This window comes from Artibeus jamaicensis, unplaced genomic scaffold (genome assembly GCF_021234435.1).
Source record: "Artibeus jamaicensis isolate MK-2021 breed Jamaican fruit bat unplaced genomic scaffold, CSHL_Jam_final scaffold_833, whole genome shotgun sequence".
NCBI lineage: Eukaryota > Metazoa > Chordata > Mammalia > Chiroptera > Phyllostomidae > Artibeus > Artibeus jamaicensis.
Window position 1 is genome coordinate 7,408,226 of NW_026522056.1, and position 22,773 is coordinate 7,430,998.

At 36.8% G+C, this 22,773-nt stretch overlaps 1 protein-coding gene across 1 annotated transcript in view; it reads right to left on the reverse strand.

Moving 5' to 3' along the window:
- Positions 1–2,361: 2,361 nt before the first annotated feature.
- LOC119065026 (A disintegrin and metallopeptidase domain 3-like) overlaps positions 2,362–22,773 on the reverse strand; it is a 135,705-nt gene continuing 115,293 nt past the window's right edge. Inside the window, exon 21 of the mRNA XM_053660077.1 lies at positions 2,362–2,466. Within this exon, the coding sequence (XP_053516052.1) occupies positions 2,362–2,466 (105 nt within the window). The remainder of the gene's footprint in view (positions 2,467–22,773) is intronic.

The window sequence follows — 22,773 nt, forward strand, 5'->3', positions numbered from 1 at the left end:
TTGAGCACTGGACTGCAAAGTAAAGGGTCACCAGTTCCATTCCCAGTCAGAGTGCATGCCTGGGTTGCAAGCCAGATCCCGGGGGGGGGGCACGCAAGAGGCAACCACATTAATGGCAAGAGGCAAACACATTAATATTTCTCTCCCTCTCTTTCACTTTTCCTTCCCTTCTAAAAATAAATAAAATCCTTTTAAAAAGAGAGAGAATAAAGGAATCTATATCCCAATGGAGCTATAGGTCCTAGCTAATAGTTACTACCAGAATCAGTGGGGTACACATGGAACTGGATGTGAGAGTGCTTGATCATAAAACTGAATGGGGGAAAATAAGATTGAATAAGAGAGAGCTTACTGTTTTGGGAGAGCTCTCCCAGGATACAGGATTTAACATCCTGGCAGGAATCCTAGAAGATAGTATAGGTTTCCACAAGATTATTTCCAGAAACATGTGAAGAAAACATAATGGCCCACTCTAAGTCAAGTTTAAATGATGGAATTACCATGCAGATAATGGAAGAAAGAAAGAGAAGGCTAAGAGAATTGGACATACTATAATGTGTATAGTAAATAATTACACCCAACAGGGAGTGTGCTGAGAGAATGGCATCAGAATCACTGTAAGTCTCAGTGATGACCTTCTCTGTAGGCCAGGGGTTAATGGTAGGAGAGGGTATTATAGAAGTAGGATCACTGATAGCAATGTGCATTACAAGATCTTGAAAAAAAACCAAGGCCACATAGTAGTGCTTGACTGCCAGACACAAGATGGATAAAATTATCGTAGTAAAGAGGGACAGAGTAGAAGACATGGATACCTGATCTTAAAACAGGAAGACACTTTATAGAATATGGTTTCTATTATGTGTTCTGTGGGCAACAAACAAGGATATTACCTAGTGTGTACCATTAAAGGAAATAAAAATAGATAACTAGGAGCCTGAAGAGAGTTACCCTAGTGAATTTCATAATCCCATGTCCAAATTCTGAATCCAAGACTAACTGACTTAAGGAGAGGTTAAAGGCCCAGAAGGAAAACTCCATAAAACCTTAGAAAATACTTGTCATAACAATGCCCCTGCTGATTCCCCAAATTACCTACACCTATTTAACCAGGTATCTGTACACTGGGGAAAGGGAAATGCCCAAGCACTTTGGAAACGGGTGGACAAAAAGTCTGAATTGATATAGATACCCAGAATTCCAGTGACCCTGTGGTCTTTCTGGGAGAGTGAGGGCTTTCAGGGCTCAGGGAATAAATAGCATTCTTACCAAGTTTCAGTTTCCCATGGGGCCACTAGATCCACAAATCTAGTTTGATAATCCAGTTTGATCAAATCTAGTTTGATCCATTTGATAATTACTTCTCGGTCCTAGAATTTTGTAGGAGAAAGTCTTTGTCCTCTTCCAGAAATTAGTGCTGACTTCAAAAATCTAAAGGATTGGCTGTATATTTACATTTAATTACTCATTCTGATCCCTACATAAATCAGATGATCCCCAGAAGATAACAGTAATCTACTGCCAATGCACTCAAGTGTTAGAGTAAGTAATTGTGTCCACTGTGCTAGGTGTGATGTCTAGACTAGGGCAGATCAGCATGACCTCAGATATGTGGTACAAGTACAGTCTTTGACTTGGCAAATATATTCTTTTCTATTCCTATTTGAAAAGAAAATGAGAAACAGTTTGCTTGCCGTAGATGATGGCATTCACTTTGAGTTTTGCTCCAGGGCAACGTTGACTCTCCTGACCTCAGACATAATGTAGTTGAAGACATTTGGACATCCCAGAAAATACGACATTGATCTACTCCAGCAAGAGTTTTGTACTAATCAGGCTAAATAAGCAAAGTGTAACTAATATTTTGAAAGGCCAAGTAAAAGGCACGTGCCACACAGGGCACTAGATTGACCCTGGGAGTATTCAGGAATGATCACATCAGTAAAATTTTTAGGATTCCAGTGGTCAGAAGCATGACTTGACATCCCTGCCAAGTAAAAGACAAACTGTACCTTGCATATACTATGACAAAGAGAGAAGTACACCTGGTAGGCCTCTTTGGGTTCTGGAGACAGTATATTCCAAGTGGGGAAGTACTTCTTGATTCCATTTTACTGGATGACATGCCACGTTGCTAATGATGAGTGAGGAGAAATACAGGAAAGGGTTCTGCACCATGTCCAGACTGAAATGCAACCAGCCCTCATTCTGAATCATAGAACATAGCAGACCCAGTAACATTACAGTGGTAGACCGTGAGAAAAAAATTGCCATGTAGGGCATGTACCAAGCCTCTTTGGGAGATTAGCAGTGCAACCCCCTGGGGTCCTACAGCAAGGCTGTGCCATTGAAACTGGAGAATTACACCACTTTGGCAAAGCAACGGGCCACACTACTGGCCCCTGTAGAGATGGAAAAATCTTCTGGATACCAACTGACGATGTGTTCAGAACTCTGCATCATAAGCTGTTATGTAAAAACCACTAAGTTAGTCAGTTAGATAAATGGCATGCATTCATCTTGGCTCAAGCACATGCAAAAAGAGAAGGCAGAAGAGAAATCCATGAATAGTAAATCCATAACAATATGTCTTTTCCCCCTCGTACCTTTGCTTTTCCATCAGCTCACACCTGTGGCCATGTGGCCTGTTCTTTTCATGTCCACCAGCTGATACAAAAAGAAGATGCTTCTTTTACAGTAACAGTTATGGTTCAGTAATTGGCTATATAAACTGAAAAAGGACATTAGCCATACTCTGATCCCACTTAGTAGGATGCCTTGAATGATACTGACCACCTGGTCATTCATTTTACGTGGAAGAGGAGAGGGACAGAAGTTAGATTATAGATGTACTAATGGGCAGTGAGAAAGGGCTCAGCTGGTTGATGGAGAGCCAGATATAGAAAGACTGGAAAATTAGACATGAGAGCTCTGAAATGTGGGTAGATAGGTACATGGGAAAGAACAAGAAAGGTGAAGATCTTTGTATTAATTAGCTAGGTCAACACTCAGCAAAAAGCAGTCACTCTGAAAGAGACACAAAACAACTGAACCGATGTGATGACTCGGCCAATTGACATAAACCAGCGTCTGTCACCACCACCCCAGTGCCTACAGGGTGGACACATTTCTGAACTATTTCTGTTTTTTTAATTACTGCTTCTAAAATAGCTGGGTCTTTCCTGTTTAAAATTATGTTTTCCATCTCTTTGCCTAAGGCAACAAATTCATTAAGGTTATTATCTCCCATTAACTTACTAAAAAATAGTTTTCCCAAATATTTCAACATCTCATATCCCACATTACTCTCCTTGTAACCCCTGATAATCCTTTATTTGCTTGGTTGTTTGTTTTTTACCACCTCCTGCCAGGCTCCAATGACAAAGCCACAATATTTTAAGCATATTTTATAATAGAACTACACTTCTAGGTACCAATTCCTGTGTTTAATAAAATGAAAATAACCCTCAAATTTCCGAGATTTGCATACCCAATACAACCATCCCGCTGCTCCATATTGTCTTGGTAATGACATAACACTGCCAAATGAGCCTCTATTTTAAAAATTACTTATCTGCCATAAGGGGGAAAAAGAATATGACACTCTAGGTACCAGCTCCACAAGTTTTTTTTCTCATAAGTGACATATTTTAAATCTCTCATTTCATTAAACAGAGCAATTCACAGAGGCAAGCCTGATAGCTCTTGGAGTAGGAAGTGTGCATTACCACAGGGAGAGGAAGCAAATTGTTTTTAACAATAATGTATTTCACTACAATAGATATGATCTTCTTCTGCGTTCTATTAGGTAAAACAATTGACAAGGTACACACAAGAAGGTAGTGTGATCAAGATCACGATATTTTTATTATTCAATGAGTAATTTATTAGCTTTTTTACTAACAAAATGTTTAATTTGGATTAAAAATCATTATTTAACAGATGTTTTTGCATTTCAAGGTGCTCAAGGTGCTCCATTTGCCTGTTTTGAAGAAATTAATTCTCTTCGTGATAGATTTGGAAACTGTAGCTTTAAAACTTCACAAACATTACCTTGTGAACCAAAGTATGTATGTTAAAATGATTGTTTCATTGAATTCTATATTGCTTGTCAAGAGACAATAACTAATACTGGACAGTTAAATTATATGCCAGAAGAATATTTGAAATAACATTATGTGTATTTTTTCTATGCAATTCAACTTTTCTTTTTCCCCGATAACTGTTCTAATAATGAAACTAGAATAAAAAAAGGCTGACATTTATTATCAGAGGTAGGAAGTGGATGCAAATTGCTGAAAGAAAGAAAGGAAGAAAGAGAAAAGGAGAGGAGAGTAGAGAGGGGAGGGGAGGGGAGGGGAGGGGAGGGGAGGGGAGGGGAGGGGAGGGGAGGGAGGGGAGGGGAGGGGAGGGGAGGGGAGGGGAGGGGAGGGGAGGGGAGGGGAGGGGAGGGGAGATCAGAAACTTGAGCTCTATTTTGAGAATTAAAATGGAATTTTTATGAAGTCAGTGAATGATAATGGTCATAAAGCAAGTGCTTTGACTTAAGATGGATTTTGCAAAGAACCGTTTTTTGTTTGTTGCTTGTTTTCACATTACTAATATGTAAAATATGACAGTACATATTAACAGCTGACTGTGTAGTTCTAAAATATGGTGTCACTGTAAGCTTTAGAATAAAGGGATTTATGAAATTTAAAAAAGAAAGTGCTTCCCCATAACACATGTGCCAGCAGAGTCTGCCTGTTGTGGCTGACGACGAGAATAAATGCACAGATGAAAACAATCCTGTGGAGAAAAGGGGAACAGCACGGCTGCTCTCTCAAGGGGAGAGTGCCTATGGCACCTCAGCCACTACCTCAAGAGGGGAGCACCTTGACCCTTGCCTAGACAGGCTTTAATTGCTTTCCTCCGGTCTTACATCAGAGAAAGATTTATTATCTATTACATAGAATATTATTGTTTACATATTAGGTACAATCAAGGAAATGAAAATAACATGCAGAGGGGAATGGCGGCAAGCTGATCAGCTCTGTCCTTGGGAAAATTCACACAGGCTTTGGATATTACCTTGAAGATAGACAATACACATTTGTTGTTTTAGAACAGGGTGATGGAGTTTTAGCAAGAGCAAGTCTGTATGCATTTTCTAGGCCTGATTCCCATGGGAAAACTCTGTTTGAAGGTCTGGCTCCTGCCCACCACTTCACTTCTGTAGGTTTTCCATACACAGCTGAGTCACATTTGCCAGACAAAAACAAACCAGTCCCCTACAACACATACTCCCTGAATTCATAGAAGTATTGAAAATAAAAGAATCACACAAATAGTAAAAGGAGGTTGACAATGATGGCGATATAGAAAACTCCTGAATTCTCTTCTTTTCAAAGGTACCCTGAATGTCCAGGTAAGCATGGAATAATTACCTCTGAAAGAAATCCAGAAACCAGCTGAGTGACTCCTATGTAGCCATGTTGAAACAGGTAGAGACATACTCTCACCATAAATCCAACTCCTGGCACAGCACTGTCATGAGTTAATGTTTTGTGATGCAGTCTTTCCTATAAGTCAGCCCTGGGTCCCCACTCTTGCCCTGAAGAACTAAAAGTGCTGGGCCACTTGTATGGCCACCAGCCCTATGGTCATGTCTGCACTAAGGAATAACAGTGAGTCAACACAAGTGACTATGCTGTTCACTCAGATGTATTAATGCAGATTCAATCCAACATACAATAACCCAATAAAAATAATAATCATTCAGAAACAGTCATCAATAACATCACATAAAAGGATTAGGGGATATAACAAACCCGAGTCCAAAAAGTCCAAATCAGGTCCAGGAAGCAACTGGGCCAGGTGGTCAATGTCTTGAAAAGCAGAGTCAGAGGGCTGGGATCTTGGGGAGCACTTTCTCTAGAGGCAAAACATACAGGACATCTCAAGGTGACTTGGTCTCCGGATGCACCGTCCATGGTCTGAAGTCCTCTGCTTTTATGCTTGTTTGGTTTGCAAACTCATGTTGTTTTTGCACAGTCTCTTGTATGTTTTCTAAATTTCAATAAATACATGTCGTTTTCCTCAGTCTCAGTAGGCACATGTTGTTTACATCAGCTCTGATAGGCACATGCCACTCTCTGCCAGGGGCCGCTACCCTTCAGATAAGCACATGTTGTCTACCATGCTGTGCTGTGCATGCTGAGGGGCTGGTTCTCCCCCCTGGATCATTGCTCTCCTGCACAAGCTCTAAACATGGCCTCAGGTCTTGTTCTCCACAGAACCATACAACTGAAATGGAACTTCCCATTTCTCGATTTTACATGAGGAGCAAATGATTTGGACCCTGCATTTAGAGCCCCCAAATTTAAAACTCTCATCTGAAGAGCAGGATCATAAAACATCTATTTTTGAAAGCCAAAGAAGCTTGTATACAGGAGACACACAATACCATAGCAAACAAAACAGTCGTTGTTAACAGGAGTATAAGCACACAACACTTGCCATGTACAAGGTCTGTCCGGAAGGTATCCAGCCATATAATCTGAAAAATAGAGACATTTTTTTGAAGAAAATACAAGATACAATAAATGCTGTACACAGGACAAGGATGCCTCAGTCGCCTTCAAAGCAGTCATCTTGGGACCTCACACAGTTCTCCCAATAACCATCAGAAGAAAGGAAGAGTGGGTAAGACAGGGGGAAAGTAATAAGGAGAAAATGAAGACAACTGAAATTGAACAATAATAAAAAAAGAATTTGGTAAAAAAAAGAAGAAGAGAAAAGAAATAATGTTGGAATAAATATAAAGAGTCTGTATACTACAGAGTCATACTGACTGAAGACCATGGCAAGGACCATGGGCATAATCAGAATGGGCTCAGATGACAGACAAGGAGTAAATGAATGCAGTCAGCCACTTTCAGCAAATGTTGAGTAACAGGTGCCCAGACTGGCTAAGCAACACCGAAGTGGGCACAGGTAATAAATTTCCCCCCCAAAATATAATAAAATATGATGATTGTCCCAATACAACTGGAGGCTAGACAACAAAGTTGAGTTCTGAAATAAGAAATGATATTATGTCTGCACATTGAGTTGTGAATAATTTTGAATTCTTCTACAATGCTAATTAATCAAATTGCATTCAATTGTACACCATGAGATCATTATTTTGGCTTTTTTTCCCTGGTTTTATACTGTCAAATAACATTTCTGTTACTACCCACATAATATAACACTTATTTGGAACTTCATAATCATTTAAAAAAAGAAATGATAAGGAATTTTTTTCTTTCCATTTCTAGGGATGTTCTCTGTGGAAAATTAGCTTGTGTTTGGCCACATAATTATACTTACAAAAGTAATGTTCAGTCTGCAGTTTACTCATATACTCAAGGGCATGAATGCTTATCTATAACCACGGAGTCCTCAGTGACAGCAGATGGAGGAGATTTTGCCTATGTGGCTGATGGCACTGCATGTGGTATACAAATGGTAACAGCATGTTTGTTTATATTTACCTGTAATAAATTAGGTAATTATCTAATACTACATTCCATGAAGACTCACAATGATCAGGAATGGATTTAAAGCTGATTTTGTCCCTTAGCTTCCATATGATTGTGGAAAGATAATTAAACTAAGCCTCAGTTACCCAATTCTAATTTCTCAGTTAACCTATCATCAGCCTTTATGTGAGGAGGTATGTAGGTGTTTTAAGCACAAGATTCCACTGACAGGTGATTTTTTAAAGACCTTTGAATTGTAACAGCTTTAAATCATAAAATTCTAATTTTTTAAATGTACAGTTGTTTTGAATTTATTATTTTAATTATTTATTCTTAATTGAATTTATTGGAGAGACACTGGTCAACAAAACTATATGGGTTTCATGTATACAACTCTACAATACACCATCTGTACATTGTATTGTGTATTCACCACCTTAAGTCTTCCATCACCATTTATGCCCCTACAACTTCCTCCACCTCCCTCCAACCCCTCCTCCTGGAAATCACCACATTGTTGTCTGCTTCCATGAGTTCTTTTTCTTTTGATTTTTGGGGGGTTTTGACTCAATCTTTATACATCCCTCCCCAGTCAGTTGCCACCCCAACAGCTGTCAACTATCTATCTGAATCTGTCTCTATTTTACTTGTTAGTTCATTTTATTCATTAAATTCCACAGATGAGTGAAATCATATGGTATTTGTATTTATCTAACTGGCTTATTTCACTTAGCATAATGCTCTTCAGGTCCATCCTTGCCATCTCAAAAGGAAAAACTTCCTTCATTTTTATGACTGAGTAGTATTCCATTGTGTAAATGTACCACAGCTTTTTTATCCTCTCATCTGCTGATGGACACTTGCTCTACTTCCAAATCTTGACTATAGTAAATAATGCTGCAGTAGACCTGGGGTACATATGTTCTTCTGAATTGGTGTTTCAGGTTTCTTCAGATAAGTTCCAGAAATGGAATTACTGGGTCATAAAGTGTTTTTCCCTTTTAACTTTTTGAGGAAACTCCATACTGCTTTCCACAGTGGCTGCACCAATCTGCATTCCAACCAACAGTGTACTAAGATTCCCTTTTCTCTACATTCTCGACAACACTTGTTTTTGTTGATTTATTGATGATAGCCACTCTGACAGGTGTGAGATAAAATTCTAATTTTGAGTTTTCAATTTTGCCTGTTTCACAAACATAATTGAGCCTTCGTATTTCTTATATCATCTACGAATATGTATGTCCAAAATGTATGTGTGAGAAGTTTGGAAAAAACAAATGAGAAGTCTGTTCAAAGAAAGTATTGTTACAGTGACTTACAAGCTTATGTATATATGCATATATGCATATACATGAGCATTTATACTCCTATAGTCATAAAATAAAGGGAGAATAAAAATGGTTCAGGTGCTTAGTAGCCTGAACATATGAGGGCACACATTCCAACAATATAAGGCCTCCGAGATTTAAATTAATTGTAAAGCAGTGTGTTGCATGTAAATGGTGCTCAGCACTTGCTGAATTAAAAATAAAATGAAACCTTGAAATGGTGAATCAATCAGCCAATTCTTATATCTGGGCTCAGCAGTCCTATTCCCTTGGGAAACTTGCTTACTGTAGTAGGTAGCTTCATTTTTTATTTTTTATTGAGGTGACATTGGTTAATAAGATTATATAGGTTTCAAATATACATTTACGATGCATGATCTGTATATTGCATTGTATGCCTACTACCCAAAGTCATCTTCTGTCACCATATATTTGACCCTCTTTATCCTTTATTGTCCCTCTGCTCCTCTTTCCTCAGGTAACCACCACACTGTTATTTGTGTCTATGAGTTTTTGTTTGTTTGCTTTTCTTATTTGTTCATTTGTTGCTTTCAGTTTTATATCCCACATATGAGTGAAATCATTTGTTTTTTAACTTTTTATGACTGACTTCTTTTGGTAGGCAGCTTCTGACATGGCTCCAATAATCCCACTTCCTGTATTCACTCTCTGAGTGTTTTTAGGAAAATCAAAAGAATATAAACTTGGAGGCCATTAACAAGAGTTTTACAATAATTACAAGATAAGTTAAAATATTTATCTTACCAGATTATTCTTATCATGAATATAGCAAAGATTTATGATCATTTATAATCCAAAATATTAACTCATATTTAAATCTCAAACAAAATTAATGAATTGTCTTCCAATTTTTGAGGGGAAAATCATTAACATTAACCAATTACAATTATTCATAACAGAGCATTAATATTATATAGAAAACTTTAGTGATGGAGATTCTTTTTATAAATATATTTTATTGATTATGCTATTACAGTTGTCCCACTTTCCCCCTATTATTTCCTTCTACTCTTCATACCACCTCCCACCTGCATTCCCCCACCCACCTTAATTCATGTCCATGGGTGGTACACATAAGTTCCTATATTATTCTTAACCTCCCCCTGTCTATTTTGTACCTACCATTTACACTACCTATTCCCTGTACTTTTTCCCCCATTACCCTTCTCCCCCTCCCCCACTGATAGCCCTCCTTGTGATCTGCATTTCTGTGATTCTATTCCTGATTTACTTGTTTGCCTAGTTTGTTTTTATTTTTGTTTTTTTAGGCTTGGTGGTTGATAGTTTTGAGTTTGTTGTCATTTTAATGTTCATATTTTTTATCTTCTTTTTAAAAATAAATTTCTTTAACATTTTATATAACAAGGGCTTGGTGTTGATGAACTCCTTTAACTTTACCTTATTTGGAAGCACTTTATCTGCCCTTCTATTCTAAATGATAGTTTTGCTGGATAGCATAATCATGGATGTAGATCCTTGCGTTTTATGACTTCAAATACTTCTTTGATCTCAGCATGACTGTTACATAGGAAGGGGCAGAGCCTTAGGTGCTCACCAGGGTGGCTGCAGCTGCATTTTGTCACTGTATGTGGGGGATGGTCAGAGAGGGAACAGTGCCTGCTGTGCAGCTCTCTGTCAGCTCTCAACCACTCTCTCCATCAGCCACAAGCAAATAGGGTGAGTGGGTTTGTGTATGCTCTAGGACCCTGTGAGTCTCTCCAATGAACTCTCCTGTGAGGCTGGGAGTTTCTCCCGCCACTGAAATACCCACAGGTATTTTCAGCCAGAATTTTGAGGCTTTATTTCCCCTCACTGGAACCCTGGGTTGTGCAGTCTATCTGGCTCCACAGTTGTTCCTCCGAGTTTATCTGCACACAAATGTGGGACCACCCTCTGCCAGCTGCCACCTCACCTGGTCCATCAGCCACTGCCTTGCCGTGAGTCCTCTCCACCTCAGCTGGCCATCTCCACCCCTCCTACCAGTCTGGATGAATGTTTCTTTAACTTCTTGGTTGTCAGACTTCCATACAGTTCAATTTTCTGGCAGTTCTGGTTATTTTTTGTTTTTAAATTTGTTGTCCTTTTTTTGCTTGTGTGAGGAGGCACAGTGTATCTACCTAAGCCTCAATCTTGGCCAGAAGTTGAATTCTCAATTTAATTCTCAATTATTAGTATCAAAACAAAAATTATATGATATTATTACATAAACTTTGTTAAAGCAAAACCCCTCATATTTTTAAAATTTAATATTGTATAGAATTTTATATTGATATGTCAGTATCTTTTTACTAGAATAAGAGTAATGTACAATAAAAATTCTCAACTTGAGCACCTATTATGCATAAGTAATAAATAATTTTTTCTCATATCAAATTTGCGAATGATTACAAAATAATATGTTAGATTTTTTTCTTTCAGTATTGTGAAAATAAAACCTGCAAAGAAGTTCCTTTAAAGGGATATAATTGTAATGCCTCCACAAAATGTCAAGGAAATGGGGTAAGTGACTTTTCTTTTTATAGTTCTAAACTGCATGTTATTTTTGTGGCTAATTCAAAGTAAAAAATATATCCTATTTGGGAGAACTGAGAGTCTAGGTTACTTTTTAACTGACCTTGCCTAGAGCTAGCTAACTAACATAAAGAAAATCAGCTAAACAAATTCAAACATTATTAAACCAATTGTGCAATATTATATACATATTGAATCTATTGTAAACACCCTCAACTTATGCATTAGAATATGTTTAAATTAAAAACACTTATTCTTTCCTAATGCTTATAAATGTATGTTTTATAACATGTTTTGTTCACCCTCATATTCTTAATTATAATTTATGACTATATAATATTTTACCAAGAGTATACTTAAAAAAAACAGCTTGCCATATTATAGAATTTCCAGCCTGTTCTTTATAAAGAGGTTTCTAATGAGAAATGTATTCTCATGTAAAAAAGCTTTTTATTTTTTCTGGAGTGTTTTGTCTATTTTAACCTGGCAATACAAATTTTCATTACTTTTAGATTTAATGTTTATTTCTTAGTATTTATCATTTGGCCCTTTATATGAAGTCAACATCATAGTACTGATCCCACATTCACCCAATTTATCAGTATTCAACTTTCTAATTTTAAAGTTGGTTATCGTAGAAAATCTAAAATGTTACTACATTGTCTATAATTTCATATGGGCTGTTTAACCAAGAGGGTAGCTACATCTTTATGTTTTGTTTTTCTATAGTTATACAATTGTTGACATAATCTTTGCTTTCTTTTGTTCAGTGATCTATTATCAGCTGTCAGCCTTAATATTTTTCATAAAATCTCAAAAAAGTTATGTATTATAGATTATAAATACTTTGTTTTGTTGGGTAAAAATGTTTCTTAATGCATTACTATTTAAATTCTGGTTTTGTTATTTAGACTTTTTGAATGTAGTTTGTCTTTTCATGGAACTTTTTATTTGAAATGATATAATAAATAAAATAAAGTGTCCATATTTTTATTTTTCTATGTATATTGTATTTCACAATTAAAATGTTTTAAAGAGATAACTAAAAATAATGAAAATGTCATGTGAGATTTAACTGTAGCTAGAGGAGGCTGTGTGAACTTCCCAATGAATCTCAACGAATAGGCAAGTCTACCACATGGAACTGAGGGAGCTGATTTACAACTACAGCTCAATTTTATAAGCATGTAGCTGTTCAGAAATCTCATTAATTGTGAAATGTTGGTTGTTAAAACACCATTATTCACTTTTCATTCATGATATACCTTTTTTAATTAGCAAAACTATATTTTTAGAACAGTTTTAGGTTCACAGCAAAATTGAGGAGAAAACAATAGAGCTTTTCCATATTTCTCTTACCCCCACACGTGCATGGCCTACCCTATTATCAACATTCTACATTGAAGTGGTACATTTGCTGCAATTGATTAACCTACATTTACATATCATAACCACCTAAAGTCCAAAGCTAACATTAGGGTTCACTTTCAGTGTTGCATATTCTATGAGTTTGGACAAATGTATAATTACATGCACCCAAAGTTATAGAACGATAAGAGCATTTTCATTGGCCTAAAAATTCTCTGTGCTCCTCATTTTTATCCCTCTCCCACCTTAACCTATGGCAACCACTAATCTTTCACTTCCTCCACAATTTTTCCCTTTCTAGAATGTCATAAAGTTGGAAACATATGGTGCGTAGACTTCTCAGAGTAGTTTCTTTCAGTTAGCAATGTGTTCCTAAGGTTTCTTTATGTCTTTTCATGGCTTAATGGCTTGTTTCTTTTTAGCACTGAATAATATTCAGTTATCTAGATTTACGACAGTTTGTTTATTTATTCACCTACTATTTATTTCTTGCATTTCTCCTTTATACATTTTCTTGCATTTTTAATAAATTATTATTCAATTCCTTCCCTTACCCTGCCTTATCCAAATACAAAGAAAATTCTAGGGTATAACTTTCTAGTTACCAGTAATTTAAACATTTTTTCTAACATCTTTGATCATGTATTCTTACACAAAACTTGAACAAAAATATCTACCTCTGCACACAGTTAAGTCTTGTCCATTTTTGTACTTTTCCATACCTTTCACCTCTAACTTGTGTTTTGAGTAGCTACTTTGACTTTGAAATCCCTGAGAGATTCTATGCATTGTTTTATTTTGTTTTTCTCATTTTATTATTGTTGACACTATTACAGATGTCTCCATTCCCCTACACTTCGCTTGCCCACCTCCACCTAGTCCCCAGTCCCCCTTCTCTCTGGCTATCACCACACTGTTTACTGTGCCTACAGGTCATGCGTATATGTTCTTTGGCTAATTCCTTCACCTTTTTAAATCCAGTTTCTCCTCCCCCATCCCTCTGACAACTATCAGTCTGTTCCACGTGTCCATGCCTCTACTTCTATTTTGTCAGTTTATTTTGTTCTTTAAATTCTGCATATAAGTGAGATCATTAGGTATTCTGTATTTTTCTGACTGGTTTATTTCACTCAGCATAATTTTCTCTAGGTCCATCCATGATGTTGCAAATGGTAAGACTCCCTTCTTTTTTTATGGCCGTGTTGTAGTCCATTGTGTAAATGTATCACAGCTTTTTTTATCCACTCATCTACTGATGGGCACTTGGGCTGTTTCCAGAGATTAGCTATTGTAAATAACACTGCTATGGACATAGGGGTACATCTATTCTTTCAAATTGGTGTTTCAGGATCATTAAGATATATTCCCAGAAGCAGAATCACTGGGTCAAAAGGCATTTTGATTTTTAATTTTTGGAGAAAACTCCATACTGTTTTCCACGGTGGCTGCACCAATCTGCATTTCCACCAGCAGTGCACGAGGGTTCTGTTTTCTCCACATCCTCCCCAGCACTTTTTTGTTGATTTATTGATGGTAGCCATTCTGGCAGGTGTGAGGTGATACTTCAATGTTATTTTTTCTAAACTTTATGTTAGAAAGGGAATTATAATTTATATTCACTAGTCTATACAAAATATTCTTTCTAATATGATATTGTTTTTCTATTTTACTGGGAGGGGTGGGTGCTGGAATACTACTTTTTTTCAAAAAGTAAAGAGAAAGTGTATGAGATATATGCATTTAGAGTTGTTACATATCGGCAATGCAAAAATTTGGCCATCCCACCGAAAATTTCTTTGCTTTCATAGGATTATGACATTTCAGTTTCCTGTTCCCCAAACTTTGTAAATTCTGTTGCGCTCTCCTGTTGCTTTCAGTCTTGTCAGAGAGTGATGTGATGTGAGTTTAATCCTCATTTTCTGCAGAATGTTATAAGATTACTTTTTAAGCTTAAAAATAATGCTGACAAGTGGCTAAGATTTGTAATTTTTGCTTCATTTTTCCTATCACAATATCAATTTTCACATCCAGTTTGCTACATCAAGTCATTCTTCATTTAAGGAAATTTGTATAATACTATTTACTTGGCTATTACTTCTGTTCTAGCTGACCACTTTCTTCCATTAAATTAGTGAAAATACAATGAAAGTGTCCTCCATTGTCTTATCTTGCTTAGGTAATTATAAATTAATTCAGGAAAAGGAAACAATTATGGATTAGGTTTAAAATGATAAATCAATTATATTCCAATCCTAATTTCAAAACTTTGTGTTCAAATATTTATAACCAGTGTAATAAACATCTACGGATATATAAAATACTTAGTGGAATTCAAGGCTATAATTCAAACTGTTACTGAAATCACTTTCAATATGCAGGGGAAAATGTTTAAAAATTCTTATAAACTTTAAGGTAAACAATTGAACAGTATGAATGTGAATGGACATAACACAATATCTGTAAGACTTATATGAAATAACTGTACAATTTAATATTATGAGTTTATTATTTAAATGTACCAGTCCTATTTTCTGCACATACAAATATGAAAATAAGTTCACGGTTATAACATCAGTGATATTAGTTTGGCAAAAACCCATTAATATGTGTTGATACTTGTGGATGTGCGTATCCATGTTTACATATGAACATGTGAATGAAATGCAGAAAATGTTTAGCATTGGGGAGAGGGAGTTAGTGAGTGAGAGCTCTTTCAGTTCTATGTGCTTTAATTATTTGAATTTCACAAAATTTTACTTACTTATTTTACTTTAAGATAAAAATTAATACTAAGCCATTCAAATTAAGAAGTACAAATAACATGTAAATTGCACAGAATGTAAACTGCTAGCAATGCAAGCTTATTGTAAAGTTCTATTTCATAGTCATTTAAAAATTTTTCTTCATCTATGTTATTTGATTTTAGATAATGGATTCACTTAAAAAGTAAATACACATAGTATATCAACAGAGTCAAATTTCTAAAAAGGGCTCAAATAGGAAATTAAAGTGGCCAAGTCAATTGATAGTTTTGTCACAATATTTAGTATGGAAATGAAAGCACATCAGTAGGAAATGTGAAGTGGTAACAGCAAATATTTGAAAAAATTGATATATTTGTATGAAATTCTAAATTCACCCAATAATGTGTTTTCTTCTGTGAATGTCATAGCCATAATTTTATTGACTCAGATGATTACTAGAATTAGTGGGGTGGTCACATTGTAGGTTTAAAATATCAAATCAACATAATATACATTCAAAACTAATATAACCAATGTAACATTGTATAGCAACAATAGTTAAATAAAAATAAATTTATAAACCTGATTGGGGATGACAAAATTCTCATAAAAACAGTCAAAAAATATTGAGGCCAGAAATACGAGGTCAGTCTGAAGAAAGTCCAACTATTGTTAATGTAACAAAAATGGTTTATGCAACACTTATGTACCCTGGCAGCCAAGGACAGTGCACCGGAATGTGCATGCCTAAACAATGATGACTTCACTGAACTGATCAGTGGGGATGGTAGACACCATTGAGTGAGCATGTGTACTGTGTGGCCATTGCATCCAAAATGACTGAGCAATGACTAGAGTAACAAATCTGCTCCAAATTTTGTGTTAAGCTTGAACATTCCTCCACAGAAATAATTTGGATGATTTAAAAGGCCACAACTATGAGCAATTGGTGAGTGACAGCTTCAACATAAAACAGGCCTGCTCATGCATCACATCTACAGAGGTTTTTGGCAAAACATCAAATCACCCAGGTGACTCAGCCCCATGACAACCCAGATTGGCACTCTGTGACTTTTGGCTTTTCTCCAAACAAGAGTCACCTTTGAAAGGGAAGTGATTACAGGCTGTCAATGAGATTCAGGAAAATGTGGCAGGGCAGCTGATGAGATGTGTGTGAAGTCCTAGGGTGCTGACTTTGAAGGGGAGTGAGGTATCATTGTCCTACGTACAATGTTCTTTGTTTCTTATATCTCCTTCAATAAATATATTTTATATTAAATGGCTGCATAACTTCTGGACAAACCTCATATATTATCATGTAGGTAGTGATATCATTGACTTTATGGTGTCAAAATTTTCACTACTTCTTCTAACCTATTTCTCAGATTGCAGTCATGTACCACATAATAACATTTCTGTCAGTGACTACATATAGGACAGTGGTCCCATAAAATTAAGTGGAACTGAAAAGTTTCTATCACCCAGACATCGTAGCTGTCTTAGCCACTGTAGCTTCACTACACCATGCATTACTCACATGTTGTGCTGTTGCTGGTATAAAGAAACCTAATGTGCTACCAACTGTGTAAAAGTATAGCACAATTATGTAAGGTACATAATACTTGATATCATAATGAACAACTACATTATTGGTATATCATTTATTATACTATACTATTTTTAAGTGCACTCTTTGTACTTACTTTAAAAGTTTGTTTTAAAACTGTTTATTGTGTTATCCTAGCAGTAGCCTCATACATTCCATGTTTACCACATCTCTGGGTCACATCATTTTCTCTTGTGCTTGACTTAATCTCCTGTTGCTTTATACAGTAACATGCTGTACAGACTTGTAGCCTGAGAGCAATAGACTATACCATATAGTCTACACATGTAGTAGGCTTTATAACATCTTGGTTTGTGTAAGTGCGTTTCGTGATGTTCACACAATGACAAAATCATCTAACCATGCATATTTCAGAATGTATTCCCATTATTAAGTGGAACATAACTGTATATATTCTTAACAAACTTTAAAAATAGTGATTTTATTCTCTTGAATTTAGTAATTTTATATACTATATAAAGACTAACATGATTTATAGTGATTATATGTTTTTCTGTTTCAGATATGTAATAATTTGGGCAATTGTCATTGCTTCCCTGGCTATCAGCCCCCAGATTGTGAATTCCAGATTGGTTCACCAGGGGGAAGTATTGATGATGGAAATATTCAGAAATCTAGTGAGTAAAATTTAAACTGTTAAAACAAAGTAAAATTTTGTTTTATGAAGTGAATAAATGTACTACCAAGTCAAATCCTTCATTATCTTCTGGGCAATTAAGAGTTATCATGTTCCGGTAAAGATGGAGGTATAGGTAAACATGGCTCACTTCCTTGTACAACCACATCAAAGTTACAACTACACTATAGAACAACCATCACTCAGAACCATCAGAAATTGAGTTGAATGGAAGTCTGACAACTACAGAATTAAATAAACCACATCAATCCAGAAGGTAGGAGGGGCAGAGGTACAGAACAGGTTTGTTCCATATCCACATGTGGTGGGAAAAGAATTTGGGAAGGATATTTTGAGAGCAAAAAGTCCCAGCCCCACACCAGGGCCCCTATCCTTATAATTTGGTTTACCTGTGGAAGAATGCATGTGATGATACCTGTAGGAAGCCATGGGGATTTAATAGTAATGTTTTCAACTCAATAGGGACATCGAAATTGGTATTTATTAGTTAGCTCATAATGAAAGTAATTCATAGAATGATATAAATGTGTATATTTTATGTGATATGAGATAAGATATTTGGATATAACTTCAGGAAGCTACTATATTTTAGAGACAGAATGTCTGAGATTACTGATGATTCTTAAAAGAAAGATCATAAAAAAGAGTACTCACAAGGACTTCTGCCATGATAGAATAAAAATAACAGAAAATTACATGAGAGATTTTTCACAAGGTAATAGTATAAGATTATGATTCTAGAGATAAGAGAAACATGAAACATTTTGTGAAAAACTATCAACCATTCTTGCATATGTATAATAGAAAAATGAGATGAAAAGGAAAAAAAGAATGAAGGTATAGAAAAGATATTTTAAAAAATAATTCCCCCAAATTTCCTAAACAACATGAAAAATGTTAACACTCAAAAGAAGTTAAGTGGACCTCAAGCAAAATTAAAAAATTTTAAATACATCTAGTTTATAAGGAAAAATCTTTAGCATAGACCCCACATGTTAGGACAGAAAACAAGCCTTGATGAATTCAAGAAGTTTGAAATTACACCAAACATCTTCTCTCATCTCAATGGTATAAAACTCTAAATCAATTACAAGGAAAAAAACTGAAAAACACACAAACATATGGAGCCTAAATAACAATGAATGGGCCAACAATGATATGAAAGAAGAAATCAAAACTTACCTTGAGACAAATGAAAATAAACACACAACAAGCCCAAATCTATGGGACACAGCTAAAGCAGTTTTAAGAGGGAAACTCAGCAATATAGGCATACCTGAAGATGCAAGAAATATCTCAAAAGACAACTTAACATTATACCTAAAGAACTGGAAAAGAACCACAAACAAAGCCCAAAGTGACTATGAGGAAGGAAATAATAAAGATCAGAGCAGAAATAAATGACACAGAGCCTAAAAAGGAAATAATACAAAAGATCAATGAAACCAAAAGTTGGTTCTTTGAAAAGATAAACAAGATTGACAATCCTTTGCCAGACTCATCAAAAAAAAAAAGAGAGGATCCAAATAAATAAAATCAGAAATAAAATAGAAGTAACACCTGACACCATAGAAATACAAAGAATTAGAGGTAGAAGATGGAGACGGAGGAGGAGGGAGCAGATTCCACTTCCCACTACACACGGGAGAAAAACCTAGCAATCTACAGAGGAACAGAGCAAACAGCCAACAGTACCCCAGCATATATGAAAATAAGAGACCAGAAATTGTAGCAGACACTGAAAAACCAGACGGTAAGGAGATGGCTACAGGACAATAGGGTCCCAGGGACCAGTGCCGGGTTCAGGGTGGCTGTAGCCCCAGGCCCAGCCCCCAGGGCCAGCACTGGGTCTACCACAGATTCCTTGGGAGCAGAGGGCCTGCCACAGAGTCCTTGGGAGAGAGCTGAGTCAACTGCTTTCTCCCTCCCCAGCCAAACAAGGTTTAATCTGCACCAGGAGAAACCTGGTAAATAAGTCGCAAAGAGGGGAATAAGGACAAAGAGGCAAGCACACAGGGTCTGTGATCACCCGCAGAGTTTGTGGGCACAGGCATGGGAGAGTTGAGAGTTGAGAGCTGCACAGTGACGCACACTGACCCTGATAGTCACTGGTCTGGCTGGAGAATTGGGCTGTATGGAGCAGAAGGCTTGACTGGGAGGAATTTCTCAAAAAGAAAAACTGTTTGGGGAATACTCTGCCAACAGCCACTGGGCCTACTCCCCTCCCAGCTGGGCAGCGATATCAAGGTTGCACAGCAGCTTGTATGGAAGGCTGTGGGGAAGGACCTGTGTACCCCCATAGCACTGGGAAGGGACCAAGGCGGCCTGGCCAAATGCACGCATGCATCAACACCTCGGCCCACAGCGGTAAACCTGGGGAAAGAGCCTCTGAGGAAGACTTGGATCCCACACCCAAGGTGCTGGGGACAGGACCCAGACTAGCTCTAGACAGAGTGTGCACAAGACTGGCTGAAAGGAAAGCCCTACTAATCGCCCTTCAGCCTGCTGCAACCAGCAAGACCAGAAAAACCAGTTTGGCCAGTGTGAACCGAACAAGAGATGTTTTTTTCTTTTTTTTAAGTAATCTTTTATTTTTCTAATTTTTATTATTGTTTTATCTTTCAATACCTTTCTCTGCTCTTTCCTTCTTTCTTGTTTTATCCCTTATTCCTTTTTTGCCAATTTTCTCTCTTCTTCCTCCCTTCTCCTGCTTTTTTTAAATACCCACAAGTGAGACAAAAAAACTTGAAACTGTGAAAGGACCAGAGTTGGACCCAAAGAGGGGGCATCCCAACAATTGAGAGTATGAGACAAATTTCACTTTGATATAGCAGAGAAACTGCAAGTTACTGCATATTTGTATTATTATTTTTTTCATTATTCTTACATCTTTTATTTTAATAGTATTTTGTATTACTCTTCTTTCTGTATAATCTTCCTTGCTTGGCTGGTTATACTGTATCATTTGATAGGTTTCCCCCATTCTCTCTTTCACAGTGTATTGCTAATTTACTGTCCTTCATGTCACTTGTGTTCCTTTAGCATACTACTCAAAGTCCAATACCCCCTATTCTTGTTATCCAGATCACATAGATTCTGTCATATGATTGTTGCTCTAACATTATTGTAAATAATAGCTCTTCCATACAATTGTAAATACTTCACAACACCCCTCCTGGATCTTAGCCCACTTCACGGTTTCCTGAACTCTATTACTGTAGTGGTTAACTTTATTCTCTCACACACTGAACCTATTTACTATCCTTTACTCTCACCTTACCTCAGAATCTGACCCCTCACAACCTCACTGCTTTCTAGATCCAACTCACAAACCTTCCCTCCCCAACATGAGTCTTATCTTCTTTACTTCCTTTCTTAAAAGTGGCTAGTTGGGTGGAAGATCACAGTTAACACTATGCATAGTCAAAGGATCTCCTATCTCTTCTCTACTGACTGCTACTGTAAATATCATAGAATACTCTCTTGCTGTCTTAAACCATATTGCCTTCCCCTCCAACTGATCACCCAAAAGAGTAGGTGGAAGCAGTAAACACCAGGATACCCACTGGAAGAGGAAACCCGACAACAAAAAACCACAAACAGATAACAACAGAAGAAGGTGAAGGAGGGAGTGGAAACCGCACAAACCTCAATCCAAGACCTATCTGGAAATACAATTAAATACTGGAGAAACTATCCAGTACAAACAATTGAACAAGAGCAAAACAGAATTCTCAAAACCTTGTACACACAGAAGAACTAGCTTCAACACAACCTGCCCTCACCAGCACAACAAAATACAAGAGGTGATGGACAGAGTGACCCTCAGTTAACCAGCTGGTGGGAAGGACCCACCAAAGAAAGACTCAAAACAATCAAAACACAAACACAAACACAGAGCCAACTTAAAGGGCAACCCAAAAACAGTGAGCTCTGAAAATCAAGGAGAGTACACCACAGAATCTCACAGGTATTCTACCACAGAAGTTCACACTGTAAACCCAGGAAGCCAGAACAGATCAATTTAAGAAGCTGAAGCTAACAAGAAGAGTCTCACACAAAAAAATGGGAAGACAAAGAAATAATCCCCAGATGAAAGAAAAGGAGGAAGCCTCAGAAAGAATGCTAGATGAAATAGAGGCAAGTCAGCTATCAGATATTGAGTTCAAAGCACTGGTTCAAAGCATTGAACATCAGGATGTTCAATGAGCTCACAATGAGCTACCTGAAACTACAGGGAAACTACCATGAACTCACTGCAAACTATATCAACATGAAAAAGAAAATAGAAACTATCAACAAAGGCCAAGAGGAAATGAAAAATATAATTTCTGAACTAAAGAACACAATAGAAGGAATCAAAAGCAGTATTGATGAAGCAGAAGATTGGATCAGCATGTTGGAGGACAAAGTAGAAAAAAGCTCCCAGAAAGAGCAAGAAAAGTAAAAGAGGCTCAGAAAGAATGAGGAGGGATTAAGAGAAATGCAAGATAATAAGAAACATAATAATATCTGAATAATAGGGATACCAGAAGAAGAAGAAGAGCAAGGGATTAAAAATCTATTTGAAAAAGTAATGATGGAAAACTTCCCCAATTTTATGAGAGTAAAAGCCACACAAATCCAGGAAACACAGAGAGTCCCAATCAAGAGGAACCCAAATAGGCCTACTTCAAGGTACATCATAATTAAACTGGCAAAATTCCAAGAAGAAGAGAGAATCTTAAAGGCAGCAAGGGAGAAACAGGAAGTAACATACAAGGGAGTCCCAATAAGGTTAGCTGCTGACTTCTCAATGGAAATGCTCCAAGCAAGAAGAGAATGGCAAGAAATATTCCAAGTAATGAGAATCAGAGGCCTGCAACCAAGGTTACTTTATCTAGCAAGGCTCTCAATCAAGATATAAGGCCAAATAAAGAGCTTCCAAGACAAAAGAAGTCTAAAAGAATACACCTCCACTCAAACAGCTCTGTAAGAGATGCTAAAGGGACTGCTCTAAGGCGAGGGAAAAAAAGAAGAGAGACAGAGA